The sequence below is a fragment of the Balaenoptera physalus genome, assembly GCF_965194825.1.
Source record: "Balaenoptera physalus genome assembly, chromosome: 2".
In the NCBI taxonomy this organism is placed as follows: Eukaryota; Metazoa; Chordata; class Mammalia; order Artiodactyla; family Balaenopteridae; genus Balaenoptera; species Balaenoptera physalus.
This window is the reverse complement of record NC_138883.1, coordinates 148,271,759-148,291,731: the sequence shown is the minus strand read 5'-3', so window position 1 is coordinate 148,291,731 and position 19,973 is coordinate 148,271,759. Positions and strand designations below refer to the sequence as shown.

The following is a 19,973-nucleotide window of genomic DNA, read 5'->3' as shown; positions in this document are numbered from 1 at the left end:
TGTCTACACGGGGACCTTAGAAAAGTCAGTTAACCTCTGTCAACCTTCATTTTCTCATCTGTCAAGTCAGGAGTGTAACCAGATTCTCTCCAATGCCCTGGTCAGCTCTGAGAGTCTATATTTCTGTGAAGGATTTTTCCCTCACATTTTTCATCTTAGAAACTAAAATAAAATTTTTCAACATTTATTAAGCATGGTCAGATCCTCAACATATCATGCCAAAAGGGGCAAGTTTTACAAGAAATTTGATTGTGGATTTTAAGCCATTTCTTTCTTAGGCCATTTTATCTTCTATTCGGTAAGTGATAAGAAAAATATTTCATATAATAGTACAGTAATTGTCACAGCCTATGAAATTAACTTTGCTTTCTGTGCCTCTGATAATGAATTCAAGGCTCAGTTTGATAAATCTTCTCTGTCTCAGGAGACTTTCATCTAAGAAAATATTTTCATTAGATTAAAATACATGCCAAAAGTGTTAAAATACTAACCAAGATTGAATTTAAATGTATTTAAGTGTCAACTCTTGATTTAGGAATACATGAAGGCTGATTATGGTTGAACAAAAAAACATTGTGAAAAATTCTACACATTTGAAAGCCCTAGTGGAATTCCATGTAAATCCTGGGCAACCTGGGAGATTTCTGAGATTACACTGAAAATCTGTAAAATAATAAATAACAAATATACGGTCATCAGCGGTGACACACACTTGAAAACGGCGATGAGCAAGTTCACGAGCAGGATGTTGGCCACCAGCAGGTAGCATGCCATGATGGCGGGCGTGAGCCAGGCGCCCGGGATGCAGGGAGGGAGCCGCTTGCCCTCCTCATCGTACTGGTTGTCACCACAAGGAGCTGAAACGAGAGTCTGTCTTTTTGTGCTTGTCTTTTACATAGAATGAAAAGAATAAATAAACTGACCTATGCTATTAAAGGACCTATTTCTTTTTTACTATGTTTTTTTTTCTGATTTCATAAGCAATAATTTTGAAATAATAATAATAATTGAAAAATATCAATTCATACAAAGGTGATAAGGAACTCATTTCTGCACTCACAGATAGTCATTCTTAACTTGTTATATTTGTAAACATTTTCTCATTTCTGTGTTCTGTTTGTCATATACAGAAGTTCTTCATTTTTAAGCAGACGCATCTATCTATGCGTCTATGGTTTCTTTACTGTTATCCATTAGAAAGTGATTGGGTCTTCTAATTATTTAACATTAACTTATGTTGTCTTCTTGGTCATTTGTACATTAACTTTGAAAATAATTTTATTATGAGGTAGGAGGTAAGGATCCCCCCTAGCCTCCAATCCATTAATTGACTGTTCTGAGTGATGTTTGAAAAAGAATCTTTTCTCTCTCTGCTCATTTGAAATGCCACTTTGATCATATGGGACTTATTTTCTGAAGAAAAAGAGAGGATGATCTCAACAGTAATTAGTGAAGTAATATCCATGAATTTATAGTCTATTTACTTTTCACTTCCTTATCATTTAAAAAAGTACTGACACCAAAAAACAAGAGAAATATTTGAAACTGGTATAAGACTATCGGTAATTAGCTGAGGAAGAAACTAATTAATACACACATTTCATGGACTAGAGTCATCAATTATGCATAAACTTACGATTAATTTCCATGGCGTACACTATAGAGTGATTGGAAAGCAGCATTTTATTTTTTTTAGTTTTGATAGGAAGGAAGAAAAAAAATAAGACAGTTGAGAGAAAAGTCAAACAAATGATGAACAACACAAGAACTGTTTTGCTGTCAAGAAATGTAAAGTGTTCAAGCTTGGGAATTACAGATTCACACTTGGAAACAGTGATCTACTTAGGAGAATTTTACACATTATTAATTCTAGGAAATATATGTATATATATTTCATGAATATTTATTTTACCACGTCATAAGCAATAGCAAAACTCACTAGTGAAAAAAACTGTGAAAAAGACATGAGGCTACTGACAGATGATCATTTTAACATGGAGGTTGACCAATCAAGCATTCCCTGTATCCCAACACAAACACATCATAAGCACAAATAAATACAAAATTATTATGAAATAATCAGACCAAGAACTGAAAACCTACATTTCATGGTGTCACTGAAAATAGCCTCAAGTTTGCCTCTTCATCTTCTCTTGTTACCCAATTTAATTAAAAAAAATAAAAATATTACACCTTACGTCTGGATCCAGGGACTTTTAGCATTTATGTATGTTTACTGAAGCTAATATTCCTTTGAAACCAAATTAGATTTTTATGTTCTGGTTTACCAAGCTACAAACACATTCGCCAATTGACTCTGAGATACTCATGATAAGGATGTGTTCTGAATCACGTGATGAAAGCCAGTAGGTAGAAGGCGTTGTGCGACTGGTTATCAGTCTCACTTAGTGGAGATATACCGAACAACCCTGCATTTTCTACAAGGCAAGGATGTTCAGAACCTTCTATTCTCAAGAAGCTTCTGCTTCTACTGGAAGTAGCAGCCATGCTATTGTACCTGGTGCTTTTTGACAGAGCACAACATGCAAATTAAAATATTGGTGCTAACATGAAAATAGGTCTGAAGATGCTCATTCATTGGTGATGCCGTAACTGTCTGGGTGAAATAGCATAAGAGCATTTGAACTTCACTTCCCTACAACACAAGAGACGCTGTGACCTACCAGCTCAGCCTGGCCAGAGCTGGGGCCTGCATTCCCCAGAAATCCATGCAGGATTGCAGCTCATTTCCTCTGCTAACATCCAGAATACTGTTGATTATACAAAAATATCACTCCAGGAGTGAAGAGGAAATGGATAGCTATGTGGAAAATGGGTTCTGAAGCTTGAAGAAGAGGATGACACATGGCAATAGTCACTATCTCATTTGACTGAAATAACACTACCAGCTCTATCTCGGGGCAGAAAGAGATTCAGGTTGAAGAAAAATTAGGATGTTGGCATTGGGACTACATTCATGTGTAGGACATGCTCAAGGGATATGAGACTCAGAATTCCAGTTAGTGGTTCTCAGAGTAGAAGACAGGACCGATGTCTCAAAAATCTGTATTTCATAATCTGCACTGATTTCTTCCTAAAATAATTTGATGCCTATGGCAGAATAAAAAATACTTTATTCCCAAATTAACACAGGCTCTTCCATTAATTTGGAACTGATCATCTGCCTTGGGAAGCAGGGAAGAGAATCTTACTATGAATTCTATTCTTACGGTCTATCTGGTCTGCAAACACCTCTCCGTAGATCATCCAGTAGGGCATGTAGAAGATGTTTCGGGCCAGTTTCCAAGAAGGCTCCTCATCTGGATGCAAAATGGCTTGACGGGCTACTCCGAAACTCATCAACACCACCAGCATGATGACCACAAAATACAGCATGTCAATCATCTGAGGAGAGAGGAAATGGGCCTCTTACTGTCTTGACTCATGGGCCAAGTTCACCTGGTTCATTACATTGTGCTCTTCAAAGACTTCATGAGTGCTTAATTAGGATGGAGTAAGCTTCTTTCCCCTCCCTCCATCCCATCCGTGGGCTACTGATTCTTGTACTTCATGCAATGCATACACCTTATTCTAGAACATTGCCATTCTCATCTCATGCTCTCAATCTTTCTTCTCCTCTATTGTTACCCATAAACAAATTCCTTTAGTAACTACAACTGCAAATGGAGAAAGGGAACAATTATGGGAAAATACAGGAATTTGTGAGGGAAACTAAGGAGTAAGAGGAGTAGATATCTAAGGAGGTAATGAGATTATGAGTTGAGAGTACATACTGATATTCATTCGTTATACAAACAGTGAGTAGTTACAATGAGCAATGCTCTGGTTACTATGGATACTGACCTTATATAATTCTTAATTTTGAACATCCCTGAAGATGAGGGCCCTGGCTGGGATTAGCTCAACCATATATCCCTTTGCTCAAAACTTGCCTTACAAAGAGTTATTCCTAAGCTTGGAAGACTTCCTTTCTTCTGGGACCAGTCCCAACACTTGGGCTATTTTAAGTGATGTAAGGATGATCTGCTGGTTCATTTTTAGTTTCATATTTTATGGCCTGTTCTGGAGTAAATGTTGCCATGGATTTGTCTTGACCTCATCGCACGAATTGCCTGTGTCCACTCCAGGCCAGAGCACATGAGCTGAAGACTGTGTGGAGTAGGGGTAGGGGAGGGTGACCCCGGGCCCCCTTTGTCTCTGGCTTCTACTGCACGTTAGGAGGTTATGCATCGGGTTATTGCCAGAAATACATGTACCTACAGTAGGCCCTCAACCTCATGTTCGTCAATTGGATTTAATTAAATTGTCAGTATGTAGAAGAACTATGTATCTTAAAGCAAAGAACACTTCCTGTAGGAAACCAACTGCAAGGGAAAGATCAAATGAAATGCAACAGAGCCACGCTGGAGGCCTGGCCTCAGGTCCTAACCACAGTCTCGGTGTCTGTAGTTACTCACGGGGCGTCAGGACTAACCATCTTTCCGATCATCATCACATAGGGTCCCAGATACTTGTTGACACCAAAGATGTCCAGGACACGGATGTACCAGAAGATGATATCCACGCAGTAGATCACGCGGCCATAGCCCATGTAGGGCTGCTTCTGTAGGCGGAGGATGGCTCCAATCATGAACATGGAAATGGCCACGAGGTCTGTGATGTTCCAATATTCTTGAAGCCAAACTTTTATTTTCTGGCTGAGTTTACCGGGTTCTGACATGAGGATCTGTAAAGAAATGCCAAAGAACAAAAAACAAGGGAGCGTGGTATTGGAAGACTTGTCTTCTTAGAATCTTGGGACATTAGGACTGGAGCAGCATTCCAGGGCATCTGGTCCCCTTTCCTGCTCAAGACTTCTAAGTACTAATCTTCTCAGGCAGAAAAACATATCTAGAAAGGGAAATTCCACAAAATCCTCTGTATTCCTAGAGTCAGGGTTTCACAAACTCTCAGGAAATGCCTTCTAAATTATGTCCCTCTGGCTGTAATTAAAGTAGCTGCCTTTTGATCCCTTTTCTAATTCTCTGGACACTTGCCTGTGAGCCCACGTTCCAGAGTTAGTCCAGGAGGAAAACTCTAGGGCAGAGATAAACCTGTGTGGTCCCACAGAGGGGCAGTCCACCCAGGGGAGATGGCAGAACTGGGATGGGAAATGTTTATCAGCCAAAATTCCTTTGTAACTCAGAGATGGGAAGTCAGGGGAAAGCTGAACTTGATTTTCTCCTGCTGCAGAGCTTACTCTTTCAAAATCACCACTGATTAAAGGGACATTTCCTCAGAGTAAACCTGAAAATATTTAACAAGCAGCAGGCATGGGCACACTTAGAGCAAGCCCCACGTATGCAGCTATGGCGTGCAGCAGGGTGGGGGTCTTAAAAGTGGTACCCCTTTACTTACCGAGACTCTGGGGAGGTTCTGGGGACTCCAGAGGTGGGATGGGGTGGTGGCTATTTATGGGCCAACCCAGAAGGCGTTCACTAGTTTAACAACCTGTGCACTCTGACTGATGGCCGCCCACCCTCTTTCCTATAACTGGGAGGTAAAGAACAGTGTCAGCACATGGCTGATGCTCAGTGAGCTCACGGTGTCCCTAGGGGTGGCATGGCAGGCCACCTGGGAAATCCCAGTTGCAAAGTGGGCAAAGTTTGAATGAAGCCCAGCTAGAAAAGAAACAGGAGTAGTAGGAGATGTGTTATAACATTTTAGATTTGGCACTCTGCGTTTCTCGGGCTGTCATCAGACTGACAGCCTCGCGTTAGCTCTCCTGGGAAGAAGTTGCCAGTGATACTTTTTCAGTTCAGTGAAAGGGTCACTGCTGATTGCAAAATAAGAATATTGGTTCTCTATCAGAAAGAATATGAAATTCTGCTGTGTGCTTTCTCAAGTTCACTTTTTCTTGGCTATAAGCTTTCCCTTTATAAGCTGATACAAAGAATTAGAACTTGCAGATGATATTAGAAAGAAAAGGACCTGGCCCATATTTCCTCTGCTGCCTGCAGGGGTTGCCCTCTTGAAGTTACATGTTAGTTTCAAGTCTCCTGTGACACGAGTCTGCATGAGATGGTGTCTGTCCTTTTTCAACACTTCTTTGAAAATCCTGTTCCCTCTGTTTGCAGCAGTTGCGCTGGAGGCCTGCCCAGAGGCACTGGAGGCTTCCACCAGGTGGGTGCACCCAGCCCCCATCTGCTGCAGGTGCCGCTGTTCGGCTCCCACCTGCCCCCTTGGGCAATTGCAGCCGCTTTCCCAGAGATGCTGATGGCTGGCTGATGTGGGTACAAAAGTCTGTTCCCTTTGGTCAAAGTGGGACAGACTCTACAGTATTAAATACACTCAGAGTCCCCTGCAGGATTAGGCCAGGGACAGATTCCACTGAAGCCACACCTTGCTCAGCCCCGTCCCCTCTTCTGACCTGGCCACCCTGCTGCCTCTCTCTGCTCTCCTGGGAGCTCTCCTTTAATAAACCCCTTGCACAAGAATCCCCATCTGGGTTGGAGGGAGGACAAGTGTGGTTCAAAGTCCTGAGTTACAGGAGAAATGTCATCTCCTACATCTCCCTTTCTACTTCCAGCTCCGAGAAAACGGAGCCCAAATTTGTACCCAGTTGGAGTCATTGGTTTATCTCAGGTACCTGGCAGCGTTTATGCTGCTTTTCTAGGCACTCAGACTTATTTTTATTACTAAACATCATCTATTCTGCCTTGTGTTTTGATTTCCAAGTTCAAATTCAGTTGGAAGCAGAAGGTGTATAAATCTCAAGCAAGGGAACGGAACCAACTTGGGATTGTGACACCTCGAAAGAGAAGTTCCACGGCACTTGGGATTTGCACGATACGTTTTTAAAATAAGGAGCTATATCTGGGGACTTCCCTGGTGGTCCAGTGGCTAAGACTCTGTGCTTCCACTGCAGGGGGCATGGGTTCGATCCCTGGTTGGGGAACTAAGATCCTGCACGCACCGCGGCCAAAAAAAAAAAAAAAAATTTTTTTTTTTTTTTTTAAAAGAAGATACATCCGAATTGAAGTCAGGGGTGGGTGGGGCTGGGACAGGCCTTTGGAGCATCACCTCCCGAATCTTCTCCAGGGCCAGGCTCACGATGTAGGAGATGACGATCCACTCCTGGAGGCAGGGCCAGCGCTCCATCCGCACCAGGATGACGTAGTTGAACAGCAGTAGGTAACCCAGGTAAGATATCTGAAAGGCAGAAACCGTGAGCGGTGTCTGGGGAGGTCACACGTGCCTTAAAAAAGCTTCGAAACCCTATTTACAAGTGGACACATCTTCTAAAACAAATTTTCATTTCCAGGTGCACCGAATCCTTTAGAGGAAAACTTCCACTCACATCACCGGTGCAGGCAGAGGACTTTGAGGCAGAGGGGGAGGCATTTTGTACTTTAGTGCGATATGGGCACTGACAGTCCATTCTCTAAATGAAGATGTATTTGTTGCTACTATCAGCCTCAAGGGGAAATTATAAAGTTGCACGAAATTATGATGAGTCGGGAAACTTTTAGTAGTTGACTGGTGTGCCCTCTACATTCCTGGAAATTGGAAAATGTTACTGACTCTTCCCTGCCTTGCAAATTTCCTTCTTGAACCTTTCCACTGCTGATGGATGTGGGAGGTTCGAAGGGAGGAGGATGGCATGAGGTGTCTTCCCAGGTACACACACCTGTCTTGAGGCCCCTCGGTCAGCCCTGATACGTCTGTGATGTGCTGTGCCCACAGCAGGGTGCCTATCCTTGTGGCATGTAGAGTTGGGAGGGATATGGGAGTGAGCTATGAGGTGGAGGGAGGTGGTCTGAAGATGACCGAGGTTGATTCACTCTGAAGCGGTACGCACCACGGGTACAGGCCCCTTCTGAAGTCTTGGGGAGGTGGGGGGGAGGGTGTATACTAGCAACTGTATATTTGTGATTTGCAGCCTTTTTTTGTTTTTAAAGATGCCCCCCTCCTGATTGTTTAAGTTTTACCAGGATACAGGTAGCATCCCATGTATCCACTATCTAGTCTTTGCAGGAGGATTGGAGCAAGAGTTCTCAAAGTGGGGCTGTGCTGGGAACCCCTGGCAAGCTATAAAACGTGCGACCCCCTCCCCACATCCAGAGGCAGCATTTAGAGGCCCTGGGGAGAGTTCCTGGGGAGACGCCCAAAGCTCATCAGCCCCCTGGCTCTGCCTTCTTCATACGCATCTGTGGAGGTCAGGTATCTTCCTGGTCCTCAGCTGGTTCTGACCAGAACAGGTGGGCAGCTGTGGCTTTGGTGGTATTGCCAGATGTGGCTACCAAAAGGTTGGGTGTCCAGACTATAGTTGGCCTGGGTCCCCATGCAACCTGCTGGGTGCCATGCCCCAGAGCTCTGCCTCTGCCTTCTGCCCTCCTCATCCATCACCCTGTCCATGGCTTTGGACCTGGCTCCTCTCCTCCCATCACCTGCTCGCGCCCAGTCACTAATGGGACCGCAGTGCCAGGACGTGCCAGGCGTGGGCTGCTGCTTGGCATTTGGGACTTCATGAGTATTGTCCCTCCCCCGACCGCAGTGGTTGTAGGAACCACAGCATGCCTGCCACCCCTGCTGGGACGGCCTGCACCTGAGCCAGTTTCCTCCAAAGCCTTCCAAGCTGCTCCAGTCTCCTCGACCCACTTTTCCTGCCCATCCGCGTGCATAAGGCTGGACCACTCTTGTTCTGGGTGCACCGCTCTGCTGGAGCCGTCCAGACAGAGGCCACCGATGGGGCTGGAGGAGTGTGGTCACGAGGTCAGTGTGGCCTGCACCTGAGAGTGGAGGTGCCTTGATTTGCTCCTCTAATCCAGGACTTCATGCTCTGGGTTCAACCCTACTCTTTGAGTAACCCCGTCAGTCTCCTGAAAAATGACATCTGTGAGCTTGCTCTCTAAATACTAGTCATCTTTGTTCATTGTTGGAATAAAACTCTACTTCCCTGGGCTTCCCTGGTGGCGCAGTGGTTGAGAATCTGCCTGCTAATGCAGGGAACACGGGTTCGAGCCCTGGTCTGGGAAGATCCCACATGCCGCGGAGCAACTGGACCCGTGAGCCACAACTACTGAGCCTGCGCGTCTGGAGCCTGTGCTCCGCAACAAGAGAGGCCGCGACAGTGAGAGGCCCGCGCACCGCGATGAAGAGTGGCCCCCACTCGCCGCAACTAAAGAAAGCCCTCGCACAGAAACGAAGACCCAACACAGCCAAAAATAAATAAATAAATAAATAAATAATTTAAAAAAAAAACAACAAAAAACTCTACTTCCCTAAGTTTGTATTACTAAAGACATTTGAAAAATCCTTCATCTTGAGCAAATAGAGTATGACTATTTTGCTTTATGAAATGGTGTATTTGGGGCTAGGATGGCCACATTCCTATGTATAAATATATGACAAGATATCTATCTAGATCCAATTTTAGTTGAAGATTCTGAGTTAGTCCCACTTCTGTTTTCATAATTAACTTTAATCCATTGATTTTTTTTTTTTAAAAAAACACTCTTTTTAAGCCCTTGACAATTTTCTTCATTCTGACATGTCTAAAACATGCTAAATGGTGAAGGCTAAGGGTGGGGAGCTTACCGTGTAAAACCAGAACTTGACAATAGGAGCGTTGTAGAATTCGCAGATCTTGGTCCCGATGGGAACACTCCTTTGCTTTTTTTGTTCGTTCTCCTCGTCCCCCTTTCTCGAGCCAGTGTCTGCATTCGCATCCTGGAAACAGAGCAGAGCACGTGGCAAGCAGGCTGCCAGATGGGAAACGCCTTGGACTCCAGAACCATATTTAACAGACAGGTGCCTCAAAAATCAAGGATTATAAAAGACGCAGACGTAGAGAATGGACTTGAGGACACGGAGAGGGGGAAGGGTAAGTTGAGACAAAGTGAGAGAGTGGCATGGACATATATACACTACCAAATGTAAAATAGATAGCTAGTGGGAAGCAGCCGCATAGCACAGGGAGATCAGCTCGGTGCTTTGTGACCACCTAGAGGGGTGGGATAGGGAGGGTGGGAGGGAGACGCAAGAGGGAGGAGATATGGGGACATATGTATATGTATAGCTGATTCACTTTGTTATACAGCAGAAACTAACACACCATTGTAAAGCAATTATACTCCAATAAAGATGTTTAAAAAAAAATCAAGGATTATAAAAATGTCCCCAATTCTTGCAGTTTCTAAATTCATGGCGAGAGAAATCACAACTATTTTGAAAATGAGAGTTGATGGATACTTTTAGAATCAAGGGTATCACTGACCATATTCTCCTCCTCTTTTTCTTTGCCGTCTTCGTTTTCCTTGGATGTTTGATATGAGAAGTCATCAGAGGTGCGAAATTCCAAAAACAAGATGGTCGGGGGGAGAAGAATCCCCATGATAACCTAGGTATGATGAGAAAAGTGGATTTTTAAGCTATGACAATTCTTGAAAATTTTCCCAGTATACGCAAAAAATTAATTATGATCTTCAGCATTACTCAGTAATCTAGCAGCCCTGGAACAGGTCTATCTCTGCTCTGACGGTCTGTGGCTTATTCCGTTTGGTATATTGATAGAATTGCAGACACTGAGAAATTTAAGATCATCCACCAAATTGTTCTAGATGAACAGCAAGCAGTATTGTGTGGAATCCTGACTTAAAAAGAGAAGATCTTGCATAGAGTTTCAAAGCAGGCAATTTTTTAAAGTAAAATATAGTAAGTAAAAATAAATAAATAAATAAAATGATACCTCTAGTGAAGTAGACCAAAAATATTTTATATAGGAATAACTTAGATGTCAATGTGAATATATGGACCAAGAGTTGGAAGACAAACGTGACTGATGAATATAGGACTTACCTGGGCTCAGCCTAGACAGCAAAAGGATGGCCTAGCTTATAGATGGAAACCCTTGTCATTTTTGTCAGTGCCGTGCAGTGTGTCTCCAATACTGAACTCTGTTCCCAATGATCAATGTTAATTTTTTAAAGTTTCCCCTCAGCAATCCATTATTAAGAATAACACAAAAGGGGGACTTCCCTGGCGGTCCAGTGGTTAAGACTTCACCTTCCAAGGCAGGGAGTGTGGGTTTGATCCCTGGTCGGGGAGCTAAGATCCCACATGCCTCGTGGCCAAGAAAACCAAAACATAAAAGAGAAGCAATATTGTAACAAATTCAATAAAGACTTTAAAAATGGTCCACATCAAAAAATCTTAAAAAAAAAAGAGTAACACAAAAGGTTTATTTCTACCATATACTAAAAATTATATTATAAAGCACCAATAATTAAAACAAAGTGGTACAGGTGCATGAAGAGACCAAACAATAGAGCAGAATAGAAGGTCCAGAAAAAGATTCAACTACACATAGGCAATTAGTTTGTGATACAAACACCACCTCCAATGGGAGGAGTAAAGATGACTATTTAATAAACTGTATTGAGAAACTGGGTGATCATCTAGAAAATAATTAGGTTAGATCCATATCACACACATACACCAGAATAAATTGCATCTAGCTCCAATATTTCGTGAAAGAAAAAAAAGGGAGGGGGCACAGAGAGAAGATAAAACAACTAACAATCACCACATGAAAATTCTTTCATAAATGGAGAGTAAGAGAAGGGCTTTCTAATTAGGTTCCCAAATCAAGAAGCAATCAAAACAAAGATCAATATATTTGATACTGAAAAAAAATCACAAACTTCTGCACAATGAAAACATGCCTTAACCAAAGTAAAAAATAACTTCTGGGAAAACATATTTGCAGCTCATGTGACAGGCAAAGGGCTAATCTTTCTATTTAGAAAGGATCTTCTAGAAGTCAAGAAGAAAAATTCTAACAACCCAGCAGAAAAATGGGCAAAGGCAGTGAACTTAGGGACATTTGTACTGAGAGGAAAATGGGCTTGTCCTCACTCATAATAAGAGACATTCAAAGAAACTACACAGAGATCTCATTTTTTACCATTAGACTGGAGTGTTTGCTCACACACTGTATTGGTGGAATTGTGGGAAAACAAGACATTCCCTACACTATAGGTGGACACCTCCACAGAAGGACAGCTATCAAGATTGCAAGTGCATATCCCCACGGGGCCACCAATTCCCCTTCTGGACATTTATACAGCAGATACGTGAGACACAGTATGTGTCCAAGAGCACTCATGGTGGCAGTGAGTGTAGCACCCCCAGGCAGGAGTGACCTCCATGGCCTCACTGGGGACTGGCCATAAACTGCGGCCATTGGCCATGAAGGAGAACTGGGGAAGCGGGTAAGAATGAAGGAATAGTCTGTGTCCCAGAGGAAGTGAAAAAGGAAGGTACAAAACAATAACTATGCCAACCCTTGTGAGAAGGAAAAAAAAAAAAAAGAATATTTACTTCATCATGAAAAAAAAGGAAAAAAAGAATATTTATTCATAGTAGCTTTATATATGGAAATATACATAAGAAACAAATATCAGTGGTTGCCAATGGGTAGAACAAGCCATATGGGGGACAGGAGTTGGGAAGGAGACGTGTCACTTATACTTTAAAATAGTTTTAATTTTTTAATATGTGCACGTCCTTATGACCTATTCAAAGAATTAAACTTTAAAAAGAACAAACCATCCCTGCTTTAAAATAATTATATATTTATGTTGTGAATTAAAAATGCTTGGAAGGAAATCTGATGCTTACAAATATGTATAACTTTGGGTAGACATTATATCTAAAAGTAGCATTAGGTAAAGAAGGAAATGATAGAAAAATACCCACTGGATTTCAAAGACTTAGTACAAAAAAAGCATATAGACTATCTCATTAGTGATATTTTTCCTTTCAAAAAACATGTTGAAATGATAATATTTTTGTATATACTGGTTTAAATAAATATATTATTAAAATTAATTTCAACTGCTTCCTTTTTACTTTTTACAATGTACTTAAAAAACTTTTTGTAACTATTAAAAATTTTACTTTCTTAACTAGAAAATTTGAAGTGACATATGTGGCTTGTATTTTATTTCTGTTGGACAGCACTGCTGTAGACTCTATAGTTTCATCTTGCTCTTTAAAATTCTGGCATGTTTAAAAACGGCTTTTTAAAATATATGTTTCCTGGTTGTTTATGGGTTGAAGAGCTAGAACATTTGGACCTGTAGACTTCATCACAGAGTGGATTTGGGGATGCTCCTCTGCCCTTGTTATCTCCTGCCACTTGGCAGCTGGATGCAGAGGCTGGACCAGACCCAGGTTGTTTTGTAAATTTTATTGAAGTAGAGTTGATTTACAATGTTGTGTTTAATGTCTGCTGCACAGCAAAGTGACTCAGTTATATATATTCTTTTTCATATTCTTTTCCATTATGGTTTATCACAGGATATTGAATATAATTCCCTGTGCTATACAGTAGGGCCTTGTTGTTTATCCATCCTATATATACTAGTTTGCATCTGCTAATCCCAAACTCCCAATCCTTCCCTCCCCCACCCCTCCTCCCCTTTGGCAACCACAAGTCTGTTCTCTATGTCTGTGAGTCTGTTTCTGCTTTGTAGATAAGTTCAGTATGAAGGTTACTAAAAATAGAGTTGCCATATGATGTAGCAATCCCACTCCTGGGCATATATCCAGACAAAACTATAATTCAAAAAGATTCATGCATCCCAATGTTCATAGAAGCACTATTTACAATAGCCAAGACATGAAAACAACTTAAATGTCCATCGACAGATGACTAGATAAAGAAGATGTGGTACATATATACAATGGACTATTACTCAGCCATAAAAAAGAATGAAATACTGCCATTTGCGGCAACCTGGATGGACCTAGAGATTATCATGCTAAGCAAAGTAAGTCAGACAGAGAAAGACAAATACAATATGATATCACTTACACGTGGAATCTAAAATATGACACAAATGAACATATCTATGATACAAAAACAGACCCAGGTTTGAGCCCTATGGCAAGACTGTAGATGGCGTGTTCTTTCATTAAAAAGTATACTGTTTCTCTTTTGGTGATGTTAGCAGCTGTTGATGTCAATTCATTAACTCACTGGGGTTGAAAACTGGTGGTGTTCTAATGCTATCATTTGGTTTCCATTTCTTGCCTGGAATAATTTTACAAAGAGATGTTTCCCTCATCTACTCAGTGGTTACCCAGTGGTTCAGTTCATATAGAAAATGCAGGATAAATGCTTGATTCTTTCCCCTTTATGTACCTGTTTTTCAAGATAATGAATTGGTTTCCTATCAGCTACTGAAGATAACTAATTTTTCTTTTTTTAACTATTTTGTATTCCCACCAGCAGTGTAGAAGAGTTATAGTTGTTCCACATGCTTTCCAACACTTGGTATGGTCAGTCTTTTAATTTTAGCTTTTCTAGTGGGTGTGTAGTGCTATCTCATTGTGGGTTTTTTTTTATTATAAAGTATTCAATTTAGTTAAACTAAAAAAATAAAAACCAGTTCACCCATTTCTCCCACCCCACCCTCACCCCTGCTTCTGTCAACAACCAATCTGTTCACTGTGTCTATGAACTTGCTTTTTTGTTTTTTTAGTTTTCACATGTAAAAGAGATCATAATGTATTTGTCTTTCTCTGTCTGACTTATTTCACTTAGCACAATGCCCTCGAGGTCCATCCACATCGCAAATGGCAAGATTTCATTCTTTTTTATGGCTGAATAATATTCCATTATATATATATATATGTATAAAATATACATTGTGTATATGTAATAATATTCCATTGTGTGTATATATATAATATACATTATGTATATATAATATTCCATTGTGTATATATATATCATTGCATACATATATATGTACACATATATATATATCACAATTTTTTATCCATTCATCCATCAATGCACACTTAGGTTGTTTCCATGTCTTGGCCATTGTAAATAATGCTGCAATGAACCTAGGGTGCAGATGTCTTTTCAAGTTAGTGTTGTTTTCTTTGGATAAATACCCAGTAGTGGAATTGTTGGGTCATATGGTAGTTCTATTTTTAATTTTTTCAGGAACCTTCATGCTGTTTTCCATAGTGGCTGCACACCCACCAACATTCCCACCAACAATGCACCAGGGTTTCCTTTTCTCCACATCCTTGCCAAAACTTCTTATTTCTTGCCTTTTTGATGATGGCCATTCTGACAGGTGTGAGGTGATATCTCATTGTGGTTTTGATTTGTATTTCCCTGATATGATATGATATTTTCATGTGCTTGTTGGCCATCTGTATGTCTTCTTTGGAAAAACATCTATTCAGATCTTCTGCCCATTATTTAATTGGATTGTTTGTTTGTTTTTTTAGCTTTTAAATTGTATGAGTTCTTTATATATCTTGGATATTAGCCCCTTATCAGACATACAATTGCAACTATTTTCTCTCATTCAGTACGTTGCCTTTTCACTTTGTTGATGGTTTCGTTGGCTGTGCAGAAGCTTTTTAGTCTGATGTAGTCCCACTTGTTTATTTTTGCTTTTGTTGCCTTTGCTTTTGGTGTCAGATTAAAAAAAATCATCACCATGTCAAGGACTTATGTTTTCTTCAAGGAGTTTAATGGTTTTAGGTCTTATGTTCAAGTCTTTAATCCATTTTGTGTTAATTTTGGGGTATGGTATAAAATAGTGGTTCAGTTTCATTGCATGTGGGTGTCCAATTTTCCCAACACGACTTATTGAAGAGACTATCCTTTCCCTATTGTATATTCTTGGCTTCTTTGTCGTAAATTTATTGACAATATATGCATGGGTTTATTTCTGGGCTCTCTATTCTGTTCCATTGATCTATGTGCCTGTTTCCATTGTTTTAATTACAATAGCTTTGTAATGAGGTTTGAAATCAGGAAGCATGAAGCCTCCAGCTTTGTTCTTCTTTCTCAGAACTGCTTTGGCTATTGGGAATCTTTTTGGATCCACATAAAATTTAGAATTGCTTGTTCTATTTCTGTGAAAAATGCTATTGGAATTTTAATAGGGATTGCATTAAATCTGTATATTGCTTTGGGTAGCATGGACTTTTTAACAATATTAATTCTTCCAGTCCTTGAGCATGAAATATCTTTCCATTTATTTGTGTCTTCTTCAATTTCTTTCATTAATATCTCATAGTTTTCAATATACAGGTTTTCACCTTCTTGGTTAAATTTATTCCTAGGTGTTTTATTCTTTTTGATACAACTGTATATGGGATGACTGTTTTCTTTTTTTTTTTTTTTTTTTAATTATTATTTATTTATTTATTTTATTTATTTTTGGCTGTGTTGGGTCTTTGTTTCTGTGCGAGGGCTTCCTCTAGTTGCGGCAAGCGGGGGCCACTCTTCATCACGGTGCGCGGGCCTCTCACTATCGTGGCCTCTCTCTTGTTGCGGAACACAGGCTCCAGACGCGCAGGCTCAGTAGTTGTGGCTCACGGGCCTAGTTGCTCCGCGGCATGTGGGATCTTCCCAGACCAGGGCTCGAACCTGTGTCCCCTGCATTAGCAGGCAGATTCTCAACCACTGCGCCACCAGGGAAGCCCGGGATGACTGTTTTCTTAATTTTTCTTTCTGATAGTTCTTTATTAGTGTATATATTTACTTAAAAATATTGTTATGAACTCATGGATTTAAAGATATTTGCTATTCATTGCTATTAATAATAGTATTGAAAGTCAAACTGTCCTGTTCGTTTGGCCAGTGGAAGCCTCTTCATGTTTGCTCCTGGGTCCCCCTGATCTGACCCTAGGGGTCCTTGATAACTTCTTTAACATATGGTGTGTCAACTGTTCTGGGCTCATCTTGTACATATCCTGCTACAGACCTGGAATCAACCATTTCTCCAAGAAGTTCTGGCTTCAGTGAATGGGAAATGATATTTCAAGGCCACAGTCTGGGCACTAGGAATGTTCATGCTTTTGGGTAGGTCTTTGTTTCTAGGCTTTTCATTGGCCAGAGCTGGAATGAATTCATATTGATGCTTCCAATTAAGTACTATAGGCTTTTCTGCTTATCCTCTTCCAGATTACATCTGTGTTTCCTTTTCTTCCACACCAAGTCCTAGTTCTCAAGGACAGAGGGGTGTGACAGAACTAAAATATCTCACTGTTACTCAGTTGCTTTAACTTAACAGTTTCAGAATAATGATGTTAATACTACCACTGTCAATTATGATTACTGAAAAGTTACACTTTTTTTTGCACAGGTGCTCCCCATTCTTCTCTCATTTTTATGTTTTTATTTGATTTTACTTTTTAAAAAAGATGTAATTTTATTTATTTTTGGCTGCGTTGGGTCTTCGTTGCTGTGTGCGGGCTTTCTCTAGTTGCAGCGAGCAGGCGCTACTCTTCATTGAGATGTGTGGGCTTCTCCTTGCTGTGGCTTATCTTGTTGCAGAGCACAGGCTCTAGGTGCGCAGGCTCAGTAGTTGTGGCTGGAGGGCTCTAGAGCACAGGCTCAGTAGTTGTGGCTCACGGGCTTAGTTGCTCCACGGCATGTGGGATCTTCCCAGACCAGAGATTGAACCCGTGTCCACTGCATTGGCAGGAGGATTCTTATCCACTGTGCCACCAGGGAAGTCCCTCCTCTCGTTTTTAAATGGTTCTATTATATCTATATTATCAGAACATATAGTTGTTATATACTATTTTCTCTCCCACTTAACTGTCACTTAGTTTTAACATTACAAGTAAATATGTATCTGATGCTGACTATCTGTCCTGTTGCTGATGCCTTTCTGGTTATTTTGGTTGTTGGAGATTCTTTCTCTAACAGATTCTTCAGAAAGTGCTCACAGCAACAATATTTCCCTGAGTTCTTGCCTGTTGGCAACATGTCATGTGTACCCTTTATATTTGACCATCACTTTTGCTAGATATAAAATCTTTGCCTCAATTTTCTTTCTGGGAGTATTTTTATATGATACACACCATTTTTTTTCTGACATAAATGGTTGCTATTGAAAGTCTGATGATAATTGAATTTTTTCCGCTTAGAAGTCACTTGATTTTTTTTTTTTTTTTTTTTTTTTTTGCCTAGAAGCTCAAAGAATTTTTTTTTTTTAATAAATTTATTTATTTATTTATTTATTTATTTTTGGCTGTGTTGGGTCTTCGTTTCTGTGCGAGGGCTTTCTCTAGTTGCGGCAAGCGGGGGCCACTCTTCATCGCGGTGCGCGGGCCTCTCACTATCGCGGCCTCTCTTGTTGCGGAGCACAGGCTCCAGACGCGCAGGCTCAGTAGTTGTGGCTCACGGGCTTAGTTGCTCCGCGGCATGTGGGATCTTCCCAGACCAGGGCTCGAACCCACGTCCCCTGCATTGGCAGGCAGACTCCCAACCACTGCGCCACCAGGGAAGCCCTCAAAGAATTTTTTTTTCATTAAAATCCAATAACTTTATTAAAGTGTGTCTTGATGTTGGTTATTCTGGGTTGATGTACTCAGGTTCCCAGTGTGTTTTTTTAAATACATAGTTTCATATCATTTGTCTTCAAGAGAAATTTTTGAATTCTAGTTTGAGACACTTGCTTCTATTTCTGGTTTTAGCTGTTATGGATACTTTCATATTTTTAGCAACATAGGCGATATCTTATGTTGCTATTTCTTTGTTAATTTAAGTACTATCTTAGTAATCTAAGTATCTATTGACATCCTATTATTTTAGATGAGACTTTATCTTAATTTATCTCCTTCTCCCTCTGCTCCCGTTTTTAACAACCACATCAGTATTTTCAGTTCCTATGAAGTTACCTTTTAACTTTACACAATATACTGGAATCTTCACCTCTTGTTTCAATAACTCTTGACAGTTCTGATTCCCCACTTTACAATATGGGGATATTATGCTGTTTACCACTCTCTCTTCCCCTTCCCACCAGCCAACTTTTCTTATCTGTACCTTTACTTTCGTAGTTTCATACCTGATAAACTTTGTATTATATTTAGGATTTATATTTAGGTCTATTGGATTATTCTAAAAAACTGAAGATCAGTAAAAAGCATTTACATTTTTATTACCATATAAAATACTGTCTATTGTACAGCCACATGGCGTGCTGTGATTGCAATTTTAATGTAGAATTCTGGTGCCACTAGAGAAACCTGATCATGGTATCAAAGGTCAAATGGTCTTTCTTACCTTCTACCAGTCACTCAAAAATCGTACCAAATTTTAATTTAAATCATAACCGAGCCTTAACTTTTGTGTGCAGTTTTTTTGTTTTCCCTGGTGTTTGATTCTACTTCCACTTTCTCATTAATGATTATGAACTCTTTTTGTTTCCCTAACCCATACCCCTGATACTTTATAGCATCTTAGTCTCTGCATCTATTTGTTGGAATCATTTCTATTCTTCTGTGTACTTTCTTCTTGCATATCACTAACTCTTTGCACTTATTTCATCCAACTGCTTTTTCATATGGGGATTTTTAAAAACTGGGGCTTGTTTCTTGCATTCCACATCACCTGTATTCTTGTAATTTTGAACGCTTCTTTCAGTGGAATACCAGCTGAAGTACTTTTTCTGAAGGAGTAAGTAGAAAGTATATAACTTGAATCTTTGTCTATCTTAAATAGATATCCTATCCTCATGTTTAAGATAGCTGGACTGGGTAAAAAAAAAAAAAAAAAAAAAAAAAAATCCAGGTTCCAAATCCTCTCAGAACTATGAAGGCCTTGTTTCAGTGCCTTCTAGGTTTCAGTATTATTAATGGAAAGTCTGATGCCAACCTGATGTTCATCCTTTTGTAGGAAACCTGCTCTTTTTTAAAAAAAAATCTTCAGGATCTTCTCATTATTCTTGATATTCTGAAAACTATTTATTAATATCCAAACTTATGTATAATATCAGCTTAGTGCATTGTGTATAATTGGGCAATTAGGCATGACATTTATATTTTTTTTTAAAGAAAGAAATGGAAATTTTTATTCAAGCCCAATTTGAGGATTATAACCCGGGAAAGGCATCTCAGAAAGCTCTGAGAACTGTTTC

At 40.2% G+C, this 19,973-nt stretch overlaps 1 protein-coding gene and 1 long non-coding RNA gene across 5 annotated transcripts in view; one reads left to right on the top strand and one right to left on the bottom strand.

Moving 5' to 3' along the window:
- The window catches only part of TRPM1 (transient receptor potential cation channel subfamily M member 1), a 125,104-nt gene that overhangs the window by 18,208 nt on the left and 86,923 nt on the right, over positions 1-19,973 (bottom strand). For both annotated transcript variants that reach the window (XM_082448499.1, XM_082448498.1), the window contains 7 exons: positions 10,280-10,402; positions 9,601-9,732; positions 7,084-7,212; positions 4,496-4,747; positions 3,231-3,405; positions 1,637-1,657; positions 713-857 (listed from right to left, as the gene is read on the bottom strand). In XM_082448499.1, coding sequence (XP_082304625.1) covers positions 713-857; positions 1,637-1,657; positions 3,231-3,405; positions 4,496-4,747; positions 7,084-7,212; positions 9,601-9,732; positions 10,280-10,402 — 977 coding nt within the window. The remainder of the gene's footprint in view (positions 1-712; positions 858-1,636; positions 1,658-3,230; positions 3,406-4,495; positions 4,748-7,083; positions 7,213-9,600; positions 9,733-10,279; positions 10,403-19,973) is intronic.
- LOC309654612 overlaps positions 1-19,973 on the top strand; it is a 33,463-nt gene that overhangs the window by 1,722 nt on the left and 11,768 nt on the right. For all 3 annotated transcript variants that reach the window (XR_014260337.1, XR_014260338.1, XR_014260339.1), the window contains exons 2-4: positions 7,102-7,203; positions 9,717-9,886; positions 10,341-10,406. This is a non-coding gene — a long non-coding RNA (uncharacterized lncRNA). The remainder of the gene's footprint in view (positions 1-7,101; positions 7,204-9,716; positions 9,887-10,340; positions 10,407-19,973) is intronic.